The 21,491-nt window shown below is 41.9% G+C and overlaps 2 protein-coding genes and 1 long non-coding RNA gene across 3 annotated transcripts in view; 1 reads left to right on the forward strand and 2 right to left on the reverse strand.

Annotated features, from left to right (window-relative positions):
• ACBD6 (acyl-CoA binding domain containing 6) overlaps positions 1–8,578 on the forward strand; it is a 100,211-nt gene extending 91,633 nt beyond the window's left edge. Inside the window, exon 8 of the mRNA XM_081865184.1 lies at positions 7,520–8,578. Within this exon, the coding sequence (XP_081721310.1) occupies positions 7,520–7,674 (155 nt within the window). The 3' untranslated portion in view covers positions 7,675–8,578. The remainder of the gene's footprint in view (positions 1–7,519) is intronic.
• On the reverse strand, positions 785–7,513 carry LOC309343552. Its single transcript, XR_014157333.1, has 3 exons — positions 2,558–7,513; positions 2,347–2,456; positions 785–1,811 (listed from the first exon to the last, which is right to left on the reverse strand). It is a non-coding gene; the product is annotated as an uncharacterized lncRNA (long non-coding RNA).
• Positions 8,579–17,278: 8,700 nt separating the features above from the next.
• Positions 17,279–21,491, reverse strand: part of LHX4 (LIM homeobox 4) — a gene marked incomplete at its 5' end in the record, with an annotated part of 73,390 nt that continues 69,177 nt past the window's right edge. The window contains one exon of the mRNA XM_081865180.1: positions 17,279–18,874. Coding sequence (XP_081721306.1) covers positions 18,480–18,874 — 395 coding nt within the window. The 3' untranslated portion in view covers positions 17,279–18,479. The remainder of the gene's footprint in view (positions 18,875–21,491) is intronic.

Raw genomic sequence — 21,491 nt, forward strand, 5'->3', positions numbered from 1 at the left:
TACCATAGGTGTTTTGTTCTTTAATGACCATTGATGGATCTTTTGGTAACTTAAACTTTACTCAGTCAGCCTCTAAAATAGAATCATAGAGTTAGAAGGAATCTTTGAGGACAACTATTCTAACCCGCTGCTCAGTGCAGGATTTGTAGTGCAGGATGCAACAATAGCACCCCTGTCATATGGCTGCCCTGCCTGTTTAAATGCCTCTTTAAACACCTCCAGCTAAGGAGAGCTCACCCACCTCCCAAGCCAATCTGTTCTGCAATTGAACAGCTCTTACCATTAAGAGGTTTTTCCTGAATCTTTAGCCAAAATCCACTTCCCTTCAGTTTCCACCCATTGTTCTAGACTTTCCCACTAAGACAACAGAGGGAAAGCCTGCCTCATCTTCTACATGACAGCCTTTCAGATACAGTGGTACCTCGCAAGACGAAATTAATTCGTTCTGCGAGTTTTTTCGTCTTGCGAATTTTTCGTCTTGCAAAGCACGGATTTTGGAAAAGCTTCAAAAATCACCAAAGTCTTCAAAAACCTCAAAAAAGGCTACCACACCGCATGCTATGAGTTGCTCCTCGAAGTCAAGTCGCAACTGCACCCCCTGAATGCACCCTGGGTATTAACGGTTTTAAGAAAAAGGAAACAAACTTGCAAGACGTTTTCGTCTTGCGAAGCAAGCCCATAGGGAAATTTGTCTTGCGAAGCAACTCAAAAAACGAAAAACTCTTTCGTCTTGCGAGTTTTTCGTCTTACGAGGCATTCGTCTTGCGAGGTACCACTGTATATGAAGACTGCTTCCATGTCTCCCCTGAAGCTTCTCAAGGCAAAGCATATCGCTCTTCCAATGATTTGTCATAGGACTTGGTTTCTAGACCCTTTGCCATTCTGGTCACCCTCCTCTGGTCTTTCCAGATAAGTCAGCCTCGTGAATAAGTCTGCAAAATTACTAGCCTACAAAATGTTTTGCTAGCCTGCTGTGAACTGGCAAAGGAGTAGCAGATTGCTTCATCCCTCCACAGCAGTTCACTGCGTTTCTCTGTTGGGTCCAGAGGAGGAGGCTTCCTTTGTGAGTGCTTAAATACAAGGTAGCGTAAAGGTATTGTCAGAAAAGATAGGTCAAAATAAGATACAGCATTCTATTGACTTGAATATTCATCTAATGCTTCTCATTAGTTTGCTTTTAATTTTGTAATAGAATCTAGGCAGCTGAAGACTTATGAGGGTATGTGCAAATATATGTGTAATAACGTTCCACGCCAGGAAACAAAACCATATTTTCCCCTCCAAATAAGGTAGTAACAGAGAGTGGGATGTTGTTAGATTCACCAGACCTGTTTTCACTGAATTCCATTATGCACAGTTTTATTATTCAGAAACATTTTATAGTGAAAAAAGTGAGTTCCAAGAATTCAGGGGAGTCTTCTGTTGTTTGAGACAGAATGCTTCTATTTCCTTTTATTATCCTTTCAGTATAATAAAGTCTGATGTGGCTAATACACCCAAGGGGTGTCTGTTGTTTATCAGCAAGGAACAATGTTGGGTTCTTACCATTTGAGTTCACTGCCTGTATCCTTGTATCCTGTTTTCTTTGTTACCACCTCCAATAGCACTAATCAAACATTACTTGAAGCCTGACAATATCTTGTTTGTTCAATTAATCATTGTGACTTGCTCAGGCCTGCGCTCTCCTGAAAAATCCTTATTTATTTATTCATTCCTTGGACTGCATAATAAAGTCATTCGTTGTAACGAAGACTTGATTGTAGACACAAACCTCTTGTCTATGGGCATCCTTCCCCCCTCCTTTGCTGCAGCTGTACAACAAACCAAGTAGTTAGCCAAATCCCTTTACAGTAAGGATGGTGAAATAGAATCTGAGTTTATCTATCTTTTGATGAGGATGTTTGGCCTGACAGCTGTCCTTGCCTCAGCAGCTCTTGTGATTACAGAAAGTGTCAAGCTGCATCCTTAGATGGGTTATAAATCCTGGTTTGTTCTGATTAAACACGGGTCAGAGCCATTCGGAGGTTAAATGAAGGACAGCTCCCCAGTATGTTACCCTCAAATGGTCTGCCTAAAGGGACCCACCCCCTTCCGTCCAATATCTTCTGGTTATTGGTGCCCCTGTCACTGAATGGTCAGCGCTAGCACTGTGTCTTTGAAAAGGCTAGGATGTGTGTGGTCTCCCTCATGAATGGCTTGCTAGCCTTAAATTCCCTCTTTAAGACCTTCTCCCCCCCTCCCGCCGCTTCCCCCCATGCACACACTTGTTTCCCTCAGGGAATGCTCAAACGATTGGCTCTGTGTCTCCCAGAGGAAATCAAGGTTTCTCCTTGGACTTGAAGTCACCTGACTGTAGCGTGGGCTGGCTCTCTGTATCCTCCCGGGTTCTTTCTTCCTTGTTGAAACACCATCTGCTCTGCTCTTTTTGCGCTGTTGCAGGGCAGTGGGAGGGGATGCTGGAGTGAAAATAAATAATAAAAGGAGAAATCCATCATGAAAACCCTGAGGATTAATGGACTTGGAAGGCAAACTGTGCTGAATGAAAATTCATCTTCACCTGTGCCTGTGTCAGGGCTGCCTCCCTGGTGCTTGATAAATAGACGTTCCCAGGATGTGCTGTAAATCCAACAGCTGTTCTAATCTCCAGGGGAAATTTTGCACTCTTTAGAGGTGGGCTTGAGGCCCTCTTGGGTTTCCCGGTGCAGTGGCAACACATTGTCTCACATTGGGCCCCTCCTCAGAAATGCCAAATATCTGTCCACACGACACCTCCGTTTGTAAAGGATCCCTGGTGCCATTGTTGTAGAAGCAAGGAGGCTATTTTCAAGTAGTGCTGCAGCTGCCCCCACTTTACTTACTATGGAGGCTCCTGTTGAAAGATGGTGACATTTGGAGGCTGGATTAATGTCTGGCTTTCTTTGTTTTGGTTTGTTTGGAAATATAATTGAGATAACTACCCTGCCACTACTTAATGCTTGCTCGTTTTGGGCTGCCAAATGGTTAAAATGGCATTGAGTAAAATAAACAAAATGTTAACACAATTTTAATATAGGTTATTTTATACAGTGCTGAAAGAAACTATATAAAATGTCACTCATTGTTAGAACAAAATGCAATCTTTTAATATTTTCCCTTTTATGGTAACCCTGGAACCAAAAGAGCTGAAAAAAGAGCTATTAACTTGTAGCCATACTGATTTAAAAAATTCCCTTGTTGATTAATCAGATTAATCAATGAAGGCTGCAGTCTTCTGCCATTGTACTTGGAGTAAGGCCCCTTGAACACAGTGGGAGGGGGTTCCAAGTAAACATGTCAAGGATTGAGTTGTGCATCTTTAAGGTTATACCTGCCTCTTTTTTATGGGCTGATCCCAACCATAATTAATTTTGTCAGCTGTAAAGGTTCCTACTACCACCGAGATCTATTTATTGCCAATATAGTAATTCTAATACACCATGCAATCTCTCCAATCTCTTCCCTCCTTGCCACAATCCTATGAAGTAGGTCACTTTTACTTACATTTTCATAAATCTAAAACTGCAGTGTTTAGAGAATGATTTGCACAAGGTCGCCAGTTATACCTGTGGAAGAATGGAGGATTGAATCCAAATCGAAATCAAAGTGCGCTATCAACTGGGCCACCTTGCTCTGCCTTTTCATGTGAAGTAGGTTCTCGTGTTTTTCAACCCTTTTTTGAAAGCGCACAGATTTCCAAGGGCCCCTCACTATGAGAAATGACATCTTGGATCGTTCTTGAACCCACCTGAGAATTCCTCCAAGCATTTAATAACACCCTTGTGTTCTCATCTCTTCCTAGAACTCCCAACACATGGAAATTTGTCCGTATTCCGCAAAGCATAGCATGGTGTTCAACAAAAGCGTGGGTCAGACTTCAGATTGCACAGATCTCTCTATTGGGCCTGGACCATTGTTCTTGTTCAGGGTTCCTTCCATTACAGCCTTTCCAGGAGATTGATTTCCAAGCAACTTCACCAATTTGTTGCCCAGCGCAGGACATTCTTAGCATGTAACATTGATTCTGGCACAACTGCACTAGCTACCAAATTGTTTGCTGGCTCAATTCAATGTGTTGGTTCAAAGAGCCTTATGTGGCTCAGGACCCAAGAACCACTTCTCCCCACATGAACCAACCTAGACCCTGTGATCATCGTCTGAGGCCCTTCTTCATCTGCTACCCTTCCATGGGAGGTTTGGGGGGTAGTAACATAAGACCTTGCCTTTTTGGTGCTGACAACCCACTTGTGGAATGCTCTCCCCAGGGAAGCATGCTTTATTTTTTGGCACCAGGCAGAAAACCTTTGGCTCTACTCAAGCGTTTGGCCCTTAATTTGAAGAACAGCATTGTGGCTTCTTTTAGTGTGATGGGATCAGTAAGCCCTGATCTGTTTTAACTGTTCAGCTGCTTCTACTGGAGATGAGTAATACTGTATCTCCTGAAAAAGAGAGACCCAGAACGGTCTGTTTGCGGGCAGGGGTATAATATTGGTCCCTTCCCTGGTTTTGAGCTGTTCAGCAGCTGATAAATCTATACTAGGTAAAGCACATTTAAGCTACCCTACGCCCAACATGTGGGCTTAAAAACAGCCTCTGGCAGAGAGGGGCTTAACCAGCCTAGTTCTGCACCCAGTTAGCTTTTTCTTCCAGAAGTGGAACAAAGATCTCCCACCTTCTTCTGCCTTATATTGTACCACCAGGTAATGAGGACGTTTCCTAGCTTCTCAGAAAATGTCCTGTAGATGGATTGCTTCCCTGTTGCCAGGGCAGTAGGACTACACAGTTCATCCTGTCACTCCCTTGCTAGCTCTGAGGAATGGCACAGCTTCTTGTGGGTCATCTGTGTATTCCTGTCTCACAGGGGCAATTTTGTTTTGCCACCCAAGGTGGCGGGTAGGTGGATGAGTTGGGGAAGCAGTCTGGGTTGTCTTCACATGGGGAATGGGGCCACAATCCTAGGCACAAGGCTAACACAAGCCTTGGCTTGCAAGATCCTGGAGTATTTGGTTTGAGAGCTTTTTGCCAGATGTGGTTAGCAGCTCCAGCCCAGACAGATAAATGATTTTTTGCCTAGCATAAGCTCCTAAAATGCTAAAATTGTTCTTTAAATAACCTCCAAATGTGCCGCTGTCCTATTTTAATTAAACCTTTGCTTCCTCTCCCCCGCTGTGTCAGCTGAGGAAGGCAACAAAACATTCAAGATACTTTCTAATTACTACACCTAATTGCAAAAAGAAGTACACCACTAATGTGCTGATTTGAAATATAATTAAAAACAGTAATTAGTGTTCAACAGAGAGGCTTCTTGAAGGTTTAGCTCCCACTGGAAATTTCAGTTTCAAAGTTGCTTTCGGGTAAATCTTCCAGCCAAAGCCATCATGCTTTCAGGCTAAGCAAAGGCTTCCTCTCCAGTGTGAGTGAGAGTGGGCCTATGGTGTTACATTAGTCTAGTGTGCAATTCATAATTCTATCCAGTATGAGCTACAATACACAAACCTATTGTACAACATTTCACTTAATATTCCTGGCTCTAATGCATTACAGTCTTCCCGTCTTTTCTCCAGGACTACAGGCAAGTTCTGATTTGTAATATTTTTGCATCTCATCTCTTTGGCAATTGGAAGCTTCTTTAGCGTTGTACTTCCTACTTCTCTATTTTAAGGAAGGAGAGAATAGAACCATATTAATCACCTCTACAGGAAAAGTGCTGTTGAAATTTCATTCCAGTTTCTTTGTGAAGAAATCAGTGCTCATCTACTGCTCAAATTCAAATAAAGATCAATGCAGAGCCAGTTCTTATGTAGCAGTGGCCTGGTTGGAGTTTTACTCTCTCATCCCAATAATGCTAGCACAGGGAAATTTGCATGGGAGATACTTACAGTGCCTTGGATCACAATATAAGTTTACATACAGAGTGCACTTGCAATCCTCTGCCTAAAGCCTTTCAGGGAGGAGACAAGAGGCCTCAAACAATCTAGGGTGGGGTGCAGGGGCTACTGTCAAGAAGAGACAGAAACTTTCCTTCAGTGGGCTCCCTTAAATTAGATCTTAGGATCCAAACCCAATGCAGGGCCATTCTACATGGTTCCTAAGGCGCCTCTTAACCCTACAGAGAGACTTTGCGGGGGCACAGTGTGCTGCTTGGGGAAGGATGGAATGGGCATCTTTACTTCTGTGAACTTCCTTAAGTTGACGTAGCCACAATGACTTGGATTCTAAGATATTTTTCATGCCAGTTTGCCTTATATCAATCATTATTTCAGTTGTCCAGTTTAGTTTTCAAAGCTGCTCACCCGCATTCAATCCCCAGCCAAAGGCAGATGCTGAAAAATAGGAGGTTGCCATGAGAGTAAAATTATCTATGCTGCAATTGGTAGGTTTCGGCCAAGTGGTCTCCCTTCCTGCTTCATTCACCTTGTGTCCCCTGTAAATCAGGCAGACATGTCCAAAAAATGGGCAGAAGAAGACTATCAGATGCATCATATCAGCTGCTACAGTCAGCCTTCTGTTCCACAAGCTATGAAGCCACTAATGGAGGGATACTCATGGGACATGGCCTTTGCCATCAGAGTTATGAATGCTAGGTGGTTCCATGAACCTTTATGAATCCAGAAAAAGTAGCAGTTTTGTCTATAGCCAGAAGTATTATGTGGCATATTTGCAAACAACTCAGAAACCATTCAGAGTCAAAAGGCATCTGCTGTGGGGGGGGGGGGGGACGACACACACACTGCTTTACTACCTCTTTTGGAAGGCCTTGATCTCTTAGCCACTTCTTCCTAAGGCTTCAGGTCATGAGTTGTGGGTGATGGCAGCATTGAGACATTATGCGCCACAATTGCCACCGTGCCTTTGCCTAGAAAAAATTTCACACCCTGAAATGTCTTACCTGCAATTTGTCTTTTTATAAGGGTGAGCCTTAAAAAAAATGTGTTAATGGTCTGGTAAAATAATTCCATTTTTTAGATTGCTCAAAAGTCAGGAAATGTCAGAGTCAAGGTTGGTCTCATGTTTCCTCTGAAAGGTTACGATTTAAATTTAATATCCTGCATCTCTTCCATCCTCCTCCTCTTTCGTTTCAGCAAGCTATGTTTTCCTGGCTACCTGTGAAGTAATTTTGCTGTAATATCTATAGTTAATAGCAGAGGTGCCATAGTGTTCTCCAAGATTGAGCTCTGTTGGTTGGTTTTTTTCATGTTCCAAGATTCAGACTTTTATCCCATTCCTTTCTAGTAATAAATCAAGATCCAAGTAATCATTCCTTACTAACTACTGTCAAAACTGTGACCTGACATACATTTTAAGAAACTGAAATAGTGGTTCTTAGGCATGTTGATAGGATGTGGAATATCAATCTTCAGCAGAGTTTTCTCTGCTTTGCCAACTTCGTTTTCCGTTTGGCTTTAAAACTCTTTGCTTCTGCAATTCTGAAACACACCACTCATCAAATGTTCTGTTAGCCACTTAAAAGTAACCTGTGTTTTTTCTGTTCTTTCCTCTCTAGCTTCCACCTGTGAGTTTTCTGACATTGTGAAACTGCTCCTGGAGTCTGGAGCTGACCCTACTCTTCGGGACACAGAGGGCTACTTGCCTGAGGAGGTAACGGACTGTAAAGTGATCACCTCCATGCTGCAGGAGCACATGGCTGGCAAAGCTTGATCGAAAGGCCAAGGAAGTGCAGGTAGCCCCAGCCCAGGGCTCTCAAAATGGACGAAAAACTGCAATAAAATCATCCTATGTCCACATAATCAATATGCATGATGTATGGAGACTGGAATCTGCAGAGCAAAGAAGCTTATTTCTGGGAGCAGAAAACAGAGCAATTCAATATTGCACTGAACAACACAGGTCTGCGTATCTGTGTTGCCTGCCTGGCACAACACAGCCCCAGGCATAGGTTGTGACTTGTCATTTGCTTGACAGACCCCTGTTTTTGTAGCCCCAAATTAAAAAGGAACAGATCTACTCTGCTTCTGGTTGCCACCAAGCATGGCTGATGGGATCTTTCCTCTTTGATAGGTCACAAGCGTTGTACGCCTTGTGCAGCCTGAGGCTCGGTTTGCATGAAGCAGAGTTTCATCATGAATCTCGAGGTTAACTTAAGGGAGCAACTATATTACGAATGCAATCCTGTATGTGCCTACTCAGGAGCAAGCTTCCTCTGTGGGATTTGTTTTCCCGAGTAAATATGGACAGGATTGAATTGCAAGACTTATCTGCTCTTTTCCAAAATGCAAGTTACTAGTAAGAAGGGAAAGTCTAGCTGATGGGCAAAGGGTGGGGAGAAATGAGCATCTTTACAAAGCTGATCTTCCCATGACAGATTTCACTTTTTAGTCCTGTATCACTACTGCTACTTCCTTGAATTGGGTAATGGAAGCAATGGAGTTATCTAAGATGTAAGAATTGAGGGTTTTCCTATTGACTCCTGAAGATCAAAAAGGCAAAACATGGAGACTGAGCTACTGCTTTGAGACTGAGAACTGATGGGAGTGTCCTTTTTGTGTGTGTGTCCCTCTGTCTCTGTAAAATACTGTCTTGCACGATAAAAGATATCAAAGAATTGTTTCTGAATTGCTCTTTTTCTTCCTTTCATGTGAAATCAGTTGCACAAACGGCAGCATGATTTTGTGTTGAACATTCTGGAGTGTTACTTTGGGTGTTTTTAATTGTTCTGTCGTGATCACCTCATGTTCTAGAGTTACTGAAAGAGAACTGACGGAGCTATTTAAAAAACTGTGAAGACTAAAGCATCTTTGAAAGGCACGATGAAATCAAATATTAAATGACTGTGAATCCAGAAAGAGAGGAAGAAAAGTATTACTGATTTGCAGCTTACAGTTTATAGTGCTTGGATTGCTAGAACAGTTTGAGGAGTTGATATGGTAGAAACTTCTCTGCGGAAAGAAAATCAGAAGAGAGGAAAGCTTTTCTCTGGCATGCAAAGTGAGTAAGTATGCTGGTAACTTTGTAGTATCCACCAGTGTCCACTGGCTGACTGAACACGCACAAGAAATAAATAACATTGCAAGAATTTCATCCTTTAGGACTGATAGGAGTGTTCAGCTACGCCCTCATTCTCTGTCACTGTACAAGTAAGTTACAGGTCCATTGTACTTCTTCACTGCTGCAGTGTCTACACTGAAAATATTTTAGTATTTGTGTAGATGCTACTGGAAATGGTTGGTGTAGACGAGGTTGCAAAGCTTTAAAGAACATAAATCAGAGAAGATGAAATGTAGGCAGTGGTGGACAGCTATATTACTCCCAGTTTCATCTTTCATAGTGGAATGGTAGTGGCTCTGTCTTTGTGCCTACCTCTTGCTATTGCTCAGGTTACCTTTGCCTGCTGCTGCCTGTCCAAAGACAACTGAGCAAGCTCATTTCCCATCTTGTTTGCTAAGTGGTTTCCTCCCCACTCAGCACCCACCCCTGTGATGTGCATTTTAAACCACATTTTTATTATTTCTTTGCAAGGTTGTACAGTTGTCTGAAAAACATACACAAATAAGAGTGATGGACACATAACAATCTGTCAGAACAGACTAGCCTTTTCTCAGAACTGGGCATGTTTATCACCTATATTTCCATACAGCCATCTTTATGGCAGACAAACTCTTAGCTGAATTAGCAGTCCCACGTTAAATCTCTTCTCCCACTCCAAAAAAATGTTTGAGTTGTTCTTCATCTCATGGAGACTAGATCCAAAGATATGTTTGCTGGAAGCATTGTGCAGCTAAGGTATTGTGACAGCTACATTTTGGTGCATGGAGAAGGGCATGAAAAGTATGGTCACTGCTGCATGGTTGGCAACTACTCCCCCTCTCTGCCAAATTCGTGAAATCAGTCATCAGTTTTGGAATTGAGCTGTGGAGAAGCTGGCAAACACTGAAGAGCATGGCAGTCACCTTTCTGTGGTCCCTTGGCACCACAGAAGCAGCCACTTTGCCCAGTAGCTAGGATTTATTGATTCTTTCGTACTGAAGGTTATCCTTTCTGGCATTTTAATATTTTCAAGGGAAGTTCTCTCTGATGGACATCTTGTGTACTAAAAAGCTCTCTCAAAATAACACATGCTTGCTGCGTGCCCAGATGCAAAGTGGCAAGCTGCAGCGCCCACACCTTTCACAAAGTACATTTGCAGAGCTCAGAGCTTAGGCCTGAATATGTTTATAGCACTTTAGGACTGTTTGTGAAGTTGGAGCCCTTCCAAAAAAGAAGAAAAAAACCGAGAAGGCATATATTATTGTTTATAATCTGCTTTATTCAGCCAAACCTTTTCCCAAACAGCCCCCTGGATTGCTGTTTAAATCCTCTGGTGCCTTTAACTACCGATACTGAAAATGGTTAATGCATATTCAAACTAAGCCTGGCATCTACTCCAGGAAATCACTTTAATTGAGAAGCATTAAATGTTAAAATGATTAAAATACATAAAGCCAACATGGTGTATATGAAGAGCCCAGATACGCAGCTTCAGAGTGTTCCTTGGCCCAGTATCTCTGAAGTCTGAGCTTCAAATGCTGATACAGTTTAGAATTCCCTGAAAAGAAAATTGGTCCGTTTTCTTGACTCACAGAACTGGATGTCTAGCAAGTAGCGCTCTGACTAGAATGGAAGCAAACACTTTGAGAGTCACTGGGGAAGGTTTGATGACTTGATGCTTAATTCTGTTTCTGCTTCTATAGGATTATGTGTCTTTGTCGTGTGTGTGTGTGTGTGTGTGTGTGTGTGAGAGAGAGAGAGAGAGAGAGAGAGAGAGGGGTTATCACCTTGTATGAGTTCAGGGTGGGAGAAAACCTGTACTCTGATTCTCTAACGATTCCATGGCCAGATCAGATACTGCCAAGAGCACAAGTGATGAACAAAAAATGTGGGAAGAAATTCCACATTAGAGCCCAAATAAAATTTAGTAATAGTGACAGCTGTGGTAAAATGTGCATCACTATATGAGGATCATCACCACCAGCAACAAAACAAAACCGCCCGCCTCTGAGAATAGAAAAGTATCATGCTTCTCTTTTTAAAAAATGGTTGTATGGACTGGTATGATTCAGCCAGTTGCTGCATGGTGATAACTGTATCTCTGGTGATAAACCTATGTACCTTGGGCATCTGAAAATAAGTATCTGATCTCTGCCAACCCTCATAATGTAATAGATTTTATCACTTATCTGTGTTTCAACACGAGGAAGTCTTGATTGAAATTAAACACAGGAGCTAATTAGTCAGTTGATTAGTCTGTTGAAAGTCAGCCGGCCCCATTAAGCTAGCTAGCTCCAGATTGTGTTTTCTGAGATTGGAACCAAATATATGTCCTTGTAGAGGATGTGAAAGTGGGTGTTTGGGGGAATATATAATCTGTAGAACAGCGATGATGAATCTGTGGCCCTCTAAATGTTCAAAGAATCATAGAATTGTAAAGTTGGAAGAGTCATCTAGTGCAATGCAGGAATTTCAGCTAAAGCATCCATGACAGATGTCTATCCAACCTCTGCTTAAAAATCTCCAAGGAAGGAGAGCCCACAGACTCTCGAGGGAAAGCATTCCACTGTCTAACAGTTCTTACTTCTGCGTCCTTTGGAGGATGGAAGTTGTAGTCATAATGCTGCTTAACTTCACACTCTCTTCCTTCATCCATGTAAGGCTGCAGATCCATCCCTCATTGCATAGCTGTCTGAGTTGTATATGGGCATGATGGGATGGGTGAATGCAAACAATTCGCAAGTTCTTGTAACCAGTTGGTAAGCTGGTTATTTATATCATCCTGTATAAAGAAATCAGAGCTTCACTGTGTCCTAGATTTCTACTAAGATACAGGTTGGCTGCTAGCGGGTCAATTTAAGTCAAGTGCTAAGTGCTGGTCTCTGTCTAAAACCTTTTCAGTTGTGTGGTGAATGTGATATATTTAAAAGATCCTTGGAGAAAGTATGTTGGTGCTGTAAGCAAAGTTGCTGTAATTTAAACTATTGATACAACACAGAAAAAGGCACTTGAATCCTAAAGAACTTTTCATATTTATTTTACATAGAACTTTCTTTTTTTTACATACAACTCATGCCAGCACACATGAGGCATATACGAAGAAACTTGCCAGGTTTTGTTTTCTGTTTTTTTCCAGAGACACATGGCAATAAATAGGTTTCTTTAGACTTTGCTTCAGAACTGTACAAAATGTATAACTGCAGGAAGCTGTCCGTGGTGGGATAGAGCAAACTGGGAGGGAGGTGTAAGGAATGCATCAGCCTTGCTCTTGTCATTTTTCTTGCTTGGAACTGTATTCAAAACCAAAAAGTGGACAGCTTCATTTTTACCGAGTCCAAGTTGCTGAGTTTGTTCTTGGTCTTTTTCCTCCTCTAAGGAGTTCTGTGCTTGCATGTCTACACAGAGAAGCTATTGGATGGAATGCCTGATGAGCTCGTGACACCACCATGCACACAGTCTGTGTGTTCTGCTCTTCAGGTACGAAAGATGCCTTCTTATTCCACAGCACTAGCTAGAAGTCACCCATGTGCATTGTGTTTACCAAGCAATGTGAATATGCTAATCCTGACCTCTGCTTTTGCATTATTTGCTTCCTTGTTGCGGTTAGGAGCAAATCTTGTTTGTTTGTTTGTTTGTTTCTGTTTTACAAGACAACAACCAAACCCAAGTGAAATAGACAACATGCCAGTGGTGTGCTTTTTCTTTTTTAGCTTCAGCCATGGCCAAAGCCCTGTAGCAACAGGTCATAACATACAACATGTTCACACTAAACTGTGAATTAGTCCTCTGAGCACTGTTTCCGAGTCGTGAAATGCAGTGCTCTTAACAGGAAGATGGATTTCCTTCCCACAAATAAACCAGCCTTAGCTGCGTTAGAGTGCAGGTGAAAGCTAAAGTCATAGAATAGGGGTTCTGGTCAAAAACACTGAGACCTTATACAAGGCTGGAATATTGCAAAGGCAGGTAAAATGTTATGCTAAGCTCTTCAGGAATTAAGGAGACATGGATGGCAAAGAACATGCAGTAATCAGTTTGCATGATTCTCTCTGCATCTGAACAATTTCAGGCAGATGTTCTTAAATCCTCCAGAAAATGTCAAACTTTATTAGACACCTCATGGCAAAGCGTTTATAACTTATGCTTAATCAAGTTAATAAAACTGGGATGCAAACTGATCGTCTAAATAAAAGTTTCAAGAGCAAACATTTCTCCCATTTGATGTTGTCAGATCGATAAATTGTCATACACATGCGATTGTTGCAGAAAAGTAGCTATGTTGATACCTTAGCAGTGGTGTTCTGGGTGTGGCATCAATGTGCACAGATGCCCTTTTGCATCCAGTAGAGTTTATAAGTCCATTCTACTCCTCTGACTATTACACTTGAGGCTTGATTGAGTGGGGGCATATATATAATTTCTTTTGAACTTTGAAGGAAAGATGTAACGGAGATAAAGAATCCAGCCAAAGGGCAGAGCACCATCTGCATGCATGCAGATTTTTGTTAATTCAGCCTTGATGCACACAATTCCTTACTGACTTTGCTGGAGTTGGTAACCAGGAATTGAAAATGAAGTACACAGAAGCAAATCAGTATTAATGTTCATCATTCTCACAAACTTGATAGCCTGCCTATTCTTTGCTGCATCAAATTCCTCATTGTAAACCAAAATATAGTATACCTGTGCTATATGGAAGCTAAGAATTTTAAAGGGATCTTGGCTGGGCAGCAGTAGGATGCAAAGTTTGTTCCGGGTTTTCTTTGTGGTCTCTCAGTTTGCTACTGTTTCTGTATCATTGCATCTTGAACAAAACATTTGTCAAATTATTTCTAGCACTGTCCTCACACTTGTAATTTTCACTTGTGAATAGTTCACAATGTATTTAAAGGTATCCTCCACAACATACTCCTGGTTAAATTCTTGTCTCGTACAACATACAGGTTTTTCTGCTGTTCTTCCCAAGCTTATTTTTGCCTCAATGTATGTTTCGTTGTTTGTTTTTGTTCCCAAATGGGTAAAGGAAACACATCATTGCGGATTTATTTTTTGTTTTTGGGGCTAAAGGAATTGTGAAGACTGAAGCGGGTGAAATGGTAGAAGGGCAGGTGCAATCCTTGACAGTGTAAAGCAGACTTCCTCAACCTCGGCCCTCCAGATGTTTTTAGCCTACAACTCCCATGATCCCTAGCTAGCAGGACCAGTGGCCAGGGATGATGGGAACTGTAGTCTCAAAACATCTGGAGAGCCGAGGTTGAGGAAGCCTGGCGTAAAGCATGAAATAATGACATATAGGCAATGAGAATGATGGGGGGAAATGGCATTATTGATTTCAGTCAGAGGCTTGCTTTTCACTTAAAGGGAACTATGGCACTTGAGCACATGTGTATCTCTCCCACTGAAACCACAAGGGCTTGAAGGTGCTTACGTTTTGGCATCAGCATGCCATGTGTTACTCATTATTTATAAAAAAAGAGAGAGAAAATGCCCCAACGCCTACAACATTCACACATACGTGATCTAAACATTGCCACACTTCCTTTTGTCATGGTTCTAACAAAGCCTGATGCATGAATCCCATGCCTTCTAGAGATTTCTCTTGTGTTCAGAGTAATTGGCTCCACATACATGAACATGTGCAAGCATATACCTGCATATTGATAGGCTTGAATAGGATGAATGTTTGCGGGGGGGGGGTGAAAGTTAAAATGAAAACCCCCTGCAAAAAACCCTTTTTGTACCTATTTTAAGTTCTGCAGTCTGTGGCTCCAATATGGATAAAACAGCTTGATTTTAGCAGATACTGGAATAATTGCTTTCTCACTTGAACTGAAATAGAAAAGCTATTCAGTAATGAAGCTGAATTAGTCTTGATATTATAAAGGGTCATGGTAACAAATGACATAGAAATAGTTTACAGAATTGCAGTGTCTTAAAGGAAGATATTGAAAATGTGCATATATTGTCAGAAGTGTGACTGAGATTGTTTAGCTGTGGCACAGTGGACTTGACTTAGGCTTGGTCATTTGTACCTTCAGTCTGATCCTCATTGGGTTGTGTGGTCTTATTGTCCGCTTTTACCACTAATAAATGTAGTGGGGGTAAATCAAATACCGACTCAAGGGAAATGTTTCTAAATTTTGTTTGAAAATGAGACAGAGTGCTGGTCAGGAGAGATGTGGAGCTCATTCTACATGAGATCAGTAGTGATCTTTCACATGGTGTACATTGCTTGGCAAAACTGAACAAGTTTTTTTAAAAAAGCAAGACACACAAGTCCAAATTATTACCAGCTCCATAAAACAAAAAGCAGTCTTCGCTTTCCCCCACAAAATCTTGTAGGGGCAACATTTTTCACAGTGGAGGCAGAATTCCAATTAAATGCTTAAAGAAAAAAAAGGAGCAGTGAATATTAATCTGGAGACTTTCAAAAGATACATTACAGGGTCTTTTTTCATTAGATTGTTTTGATTATGGAATGGCAGCTATGGAAGTCAGCAGAAATCCCTTGCCTAATTCAGTTCTGTTTATATTTTTCGCAATAACATGTTGAAAGCTTTTGCCATGGAATTAAAAACTTTACATATGCACTTTCCCCCTTAACAGCTATAATATCTCCAAGGGAGAAACATACATACTTTCACACAGTGAAAGGCAGCATGTATTTGGGTCGAGAAGCTGCTATGTTCCTTTAGCATTTTACTGTGTCTTGTCCCATTCTTCTGTGATTTCAAAATAGGCCCCCAAACCCCACAAGAGCAAGTGAAAGCTTCTTTTTAGGCTTTGACTGTGTGGTAGCTCAGTCGGTAGAGCATGAGACTCATAATCTCCAGATTTGTGGGTTTGAGTCTCACGTTGGCCAAAAAGAATCCTGGATTAAAGGGGTTTGGGCTAGATGACACTTGTGGTCTCTTCCAACTCTACAATTCTATGGGTTGTAGTCATTGCTAATATTTCAGTGGGTCTACTCAGGGTATGACATAGTTGGCTACCGCCCTGTTGGTTCAGGGACAGAATATTGAGAGTTTGCACGTGTAAGACTGGTACACTTGTGTGTGTAACCTCATTGGCAATCGTTGTGCTTGAGGTGCTAAAACTGATCGACCTGTGTGATCTGTGACTGCTCATTCACAAAAAAAGTAATCACATATTGAACACCTATGCATGGGCCAGTTCTCAGCTTCTCGTTACACTCATGTGACCTTGCTCCTTTTACTCAGTGAATATAGTCTGGAAATGCAAGGAAAGACATAGTTCTTCCCTGAGCTATGTCTGCAAACAGTAACCAATTTATAGAAGACACCGTTAAGAGAAGCTTTCTGTGATTCTCAAATACAGTGGTGCCCCGCAAGACGAATGCCTCGCAAGACGAAAAACTCGCTAGACGAAAGAGTTTTCCGTCTTTTGAGTCATTCCGCAAGACGAATTTCCCTATGGGCTTGCTTCGCAAGACGAAACGTCTTGCAAGTTCTTGCAAGTTTTTTTCCTTTTTCTTAAAGCCACTAAGCCGTTAATAGCCGCTAATAGCCACTTAGCCGCTAATAGCCGCTAAGCCACTAATAGCCGTGCTTCGCAAGACGAAAAAGCCGCTAGACAAAGAGACTCGCGGAATGGATTAATTTCGTCTTGCGAGGCACCACTGTAATTGAGAAGGGCTATAAGACTATAGTAGGTCTAAGGGCAATGCAGTACTGAGGTATGTGAGGCAGGCTTGGAATGTGTATGAGTCTCTAAGAAAGTTCAAATTGTTCACAGAACTGCTTCATTGAAAAGTTAAACAACTCTGATCTCAGATAGTCTATGAAACCCTCTTGACAAATCTCGTTTCTGGCTAATGTCTTCCACCATATGATTGTCATGTTATTTTTCTTTCTCAGTCTTTTCATAGTCTTCCCACCCTAGAAAGCGGGGGGGCGGGGGATCCCATGCACCCCAGAGATGGTTGTTGGACAGCTCCCATTCCTAGCCACTGGCTCTTCTGGCTGAGGCTGATAAACACCATAGGTGGAGGGCCACAGGTTTCCTACCCCTGCAATGAAGCTTTCTTTGGTGGGTGAATTCTGAACAGCTTTAAATCTTCTAAAGGTTTGTCTCCTCGAAAACCAGTAGCAGCATAGCAATGGCAATAAAAATGTGTCATTTAGCATGGTGCCATATTATAACATGTACTGAAATAATGAGACAGCATAGGACTTTGCACTAGATTATAGGCATTGTCAAATTCTTTGTAATCCAATTTCCTATAAACTAAGACTCCTTTTTTCATTTCTGATCAGACGAAATATGCCTTGTGCTTGACTTATATGCAGATTGCAGCCTTGGAGTAGTGGAGACGGTGTTAAAGGCCTACAGCGGACTTTTTGCCCATGCTGGACCCTTGCATGCTCACATAGTTGATGGGGACTACAAGCCCAGTAAAATTGTGCATTGTGGAGAGATATTTTGTTGTTGTTCTTTTCATGAAAGGGGAAGTGTCCCAAGGTAAAGCTCTTGCAGTGGTTATAACCAGTAATCGCCCCGTGACCCACCTGTGGTGTAGGTTTTTCTAGCCTATGCAAAATCAGTTTTTCCTCTCAGCTCCTCTGCAGCACATTGTCCAATTGATCACAATAGTACCTCCTCTCCCCTAGCCGAAAACAGGACAGGCCTGGCTTGGTGGCTGGGAAGGGTTTGAAATGTAGGAGATAAAATTGTATCTGCCTTGTTTTGGGTACTGCGCCTTGCCAGTAGGTACAGAGGCTGGGAAAAGAGGGGCAGCAACAGCCCCTGTGATGCTGCAAACTGCAAATGCTTAAAGGCTGCAATGTAGGTAGGAAGTAAAACCACCTGTGGCTGCCCCACCATTTATCCTGCATAAGGCAAAGATATACCGAAACAGCCAAGTAAATGTGAAGCTGCAGGACTGGGGGAGGAAGAAAATACAGAAGGGGCGGGGAAGGGGGGAATTGCAATCTCCCAATAACTTTCCATCCCTTCAGCAGTCAAGTCTGGATTTAGCAATATTGCATTTCCATTGGTTGACTAGAGGTGAGCAAATGAGGACAGTGGCCATGCCACATGAGAGCTGATGTGGAGCTGCCAAAGGCCAAAATGTTTAGTCATTTCAACATGTGCTAGTGTTGCACTCAACAGCAGAGCTCTATGGTAAGAGTCAATAAACTCTTATTTACTACAGCTGGCACCCCTAAAGTCATACAAATATTATACACACCAATGTGCTCTGTTCAGGAGCAGTGCCTCCTATGTCCCACTCTTTCAGACAGAAAGCAAATATATATCTTAATACCATGTTTTCTTTCAGCTCTACAGGAAACAAATAGTGGATTCCCATTCTAAAATAATGGAAATGTTCTCGGAATGGCACGCCTGTGATCCTTGAAGTCTGATTGCCGTCCCTCAGTGGGTGTTTGTTTTTTTTTAGTATGCTTTCAGGCCCCAGAGAGCAAGTGGGGGTATTGCAAAATTGAAGGGATCGCAAAATTTTAAAAAGGAGGATGATCCATTTCATCAAGCCAAGAGGCAGGGCTTGTTGGAAAGTCTGGATAACCAACGCTGCTTCCAGTAGAAATATCAGAGGTTGGGCCTCCAGCCATAGCTCTGAGTGTCTGACTCACCCCCTGCCCTCCATGTGCCATTATTCCTAAATTATTGTCCATTGTGTAATCCAGGCCATTTAGCAACGGAGTGTGTGATGGAAGGGATGATATAGAAGCGGGAGACTGTGGGATTCCGTAGGGGCTTCCATCTCTCAAGTCCTGATACGATTGGCCAGTCCCATCCATTGAGAAAGTACCGTTCATTAGCTGTCCACTAGCCACCTCACCAGCATTGTTATAAATTCTGTTGTTGTGGCCAAGCTCCGAGAGGATTTGGTCTTCTGTAAACAAAGCAAGGAAAACAGCATTTTAAATGCAGCAGTAATAATAAGGGTCACTGCATACATTTGCCATGAAAGGAAGAAAGAACACTGATAATCTATCCAATTGCAGCCCTATCCAAGACAGCCAACCGTTCTTAAGTCCATTGATGCCCATGGATTTAAGCTAGCCTTGTATCTAACCACCTGTCTGGTAGCTGTAGGCGACAGAGAATTGTAAAAAAGTTACTAGCCTGGCAGGGGAGGGACCTTCCCTGGGACAGCATAGAAACCCACCGGCAGGGCAGAACTGTCTCCTCTTCAGCACCTAGCAGACTAGTAAATGTTGCCACAGGCTAGTAACTTTTGTGACCTTATTTTTAGGGCTTATTCAAGCACACTTCTGCCGCATCATGGCTTAAGTATATTTTTCATCGCTGAAACAAGATCAACCCCATTCCAACTGGCTTTAGACCTACATTAACTGATTTCCCTTTCTTCTTCTTGTGGCAGTTATGAAGTTCTGCCAATCCAAAGACTGAGAAGCCGAATACATGCTCCAGTGCCCACTTCTGGAAAAGACTAACCAAAGCAGTGCAGGTGATGAAAGACTGGCATGTTTTAAATGCTCTGACAAACAGTAGTTCTGAAATTCTCAAAGATATTTACATTGCAAAATTCAGCAGTGTGATTGAAAGGTCTATACTGGCATCAAAAGCCAAACTGTAACAAAAACGCCCTATTGTACCTGTGTGGGAAATGGCCGTTGTTGTTGTTTTTTAAAAAATACATTTACTATTTTGACTTATTTTTAAACCACCATTTCTTTCTCACATCTCATTATTATTTGACTACTTGGTTAATCTCTCATCAACTTATTTCTGGTCACTTGCTGATTCAGCACATATCTTTGTGTATTTAAGGGCAGTTTATTTCAGTGGCAGAGTTAAGCCTAGGCTAAACACACACACCCTGCTATTGTCATCAGTGGGACTTACAGGGGCTTAGTTTTTCAGCTGGTGCTTGTTTTTAAGATTCTACCTTTTCATCAGCCACAACTGAACAGACCCATCTTGTGGCATCACTGTTTTAATGAGGGTGCACAGCACCACATAAAAAATGCACACAGAACACCACACAAAACTTTCAGTGGTATCTATCGTTTCACAAGCAGACTTATGGGAAATGCACACTTCCAGATCTGTTCCAAAGGGTCCCCAACCCTCTGGAGGAGATTTGCGGGGAGGAAGAGGAAGGTGAAGTCCCATTAATGCCAGCTAAAGGCCATTCCGTGCGCACACAGAGACACCTTTCTACTCATTTAAAAGGAAGGAAAAATTCCAAACCTTAAAACAGGGAGAAGGTTTAATTAAATTGGATCTGGCTTTAGTAAAGGCAATCAAGTTTATATAGAGTTGCACATCTGTGAATATCTCTTTATTCTGCCAGATTTTATACAACAAAGTTCAATTTGTGTGTACCAAGAAATAAGTCCCATTCAATTCATTGGGGTTTACTCCCAGGTAACAGTATAAGATTTCATTCTTCAAATGCTTCCGGGCAAGGTTCCAGATTCTCATGGCAATGCACAAAGCAACTTGGGTCCCTGATATCTTCAGGACTCTTATATCCTGGCTCAATCACTGAGATCATCTGGAAAAGCGCTGCTTGTTACCTGAGGCATTTAGTCAGTTTCATGCTGTGGAACACTTTTCCAGTAGAGATGAAACAGCAAGCCTCTTTGTTGACTTTCAAGCCCTTTTAATGCCAACAGGCCTTTGCAGCTGCTATTTATTTATCATTAGAATTAGCTTTAATTACTAACTATATTCAAAACAAAATAAAAAAATTCCTTCCAGTAGCACCTTAAAGACCAACTGAGTTAGTTCTAGGTATGAGCTTTCGTGTGCATGCACACTTCTTCAGATACTTCAGGTATCTGAAGAAGTGTGCATGCACACGAAAGCTCATACCTAGAACTAACTCAGTTGGTCTTTAAGGTGCTACTGGAAGGAATTTTTTTATTTTATTTTGACCATGGCAGACCAACACGGCTACCTATCTGTAACTGGTACTAACTATATTGTTTGAATGGGGCTTTTATGAATAATTGTTGTATACCACCCTTAGATTTTATGATAATGGCAGTATGGAAACGCTTTTATAATAAGAGGGTAAAAATATGTGTTACTTGATGCATTGGTCTGGCTCTTCTTTTTTCCTCTTTTTATTATTGGTTACATTTCTTGTTGTTGATGGTTATTTTTTATATTAAAAAAATCATTTTAGCCTTAAATAATGGGGATGAGATGTTTGAAGCAGGTAATTCAGGCTGCAATTCTCAACATACCCTTGGCCTAGCTCAGGGCCCTACAAGTGCAAAAGTAGGTTTCTAAATGGACTGTGCAGGCAGTTTCCTCACTGATCCAATAGTTTGGGGTTGAATGGGCAGAGCCATTTCAAGACTGCAGTTTTGCAGTGAAGCACTGATTCAGTCCTCCACTATACCACCCAACTGCTGCTTGGCAGGATTTTAAACTGTGGACTGGAGCAACTCAATAACTTATTTATTTAAGTCCATTTCTAAACAGCTCAATTGTAGGGGGAGGACACTTAAGCAGTATACAAGAAAACTCAA

This window comes from Podarcis erhardii, assembly GCF_964252035.2.
Source record: "Podarcis erhardii genome assembly, chromosome: 6".
NCBI classification, from domain to species: Eukaryota; Metazoa; Chordata; class Lepidosauria; order Squamata; family Lacertidae; genus Podarcis; species Podarcis erhardii.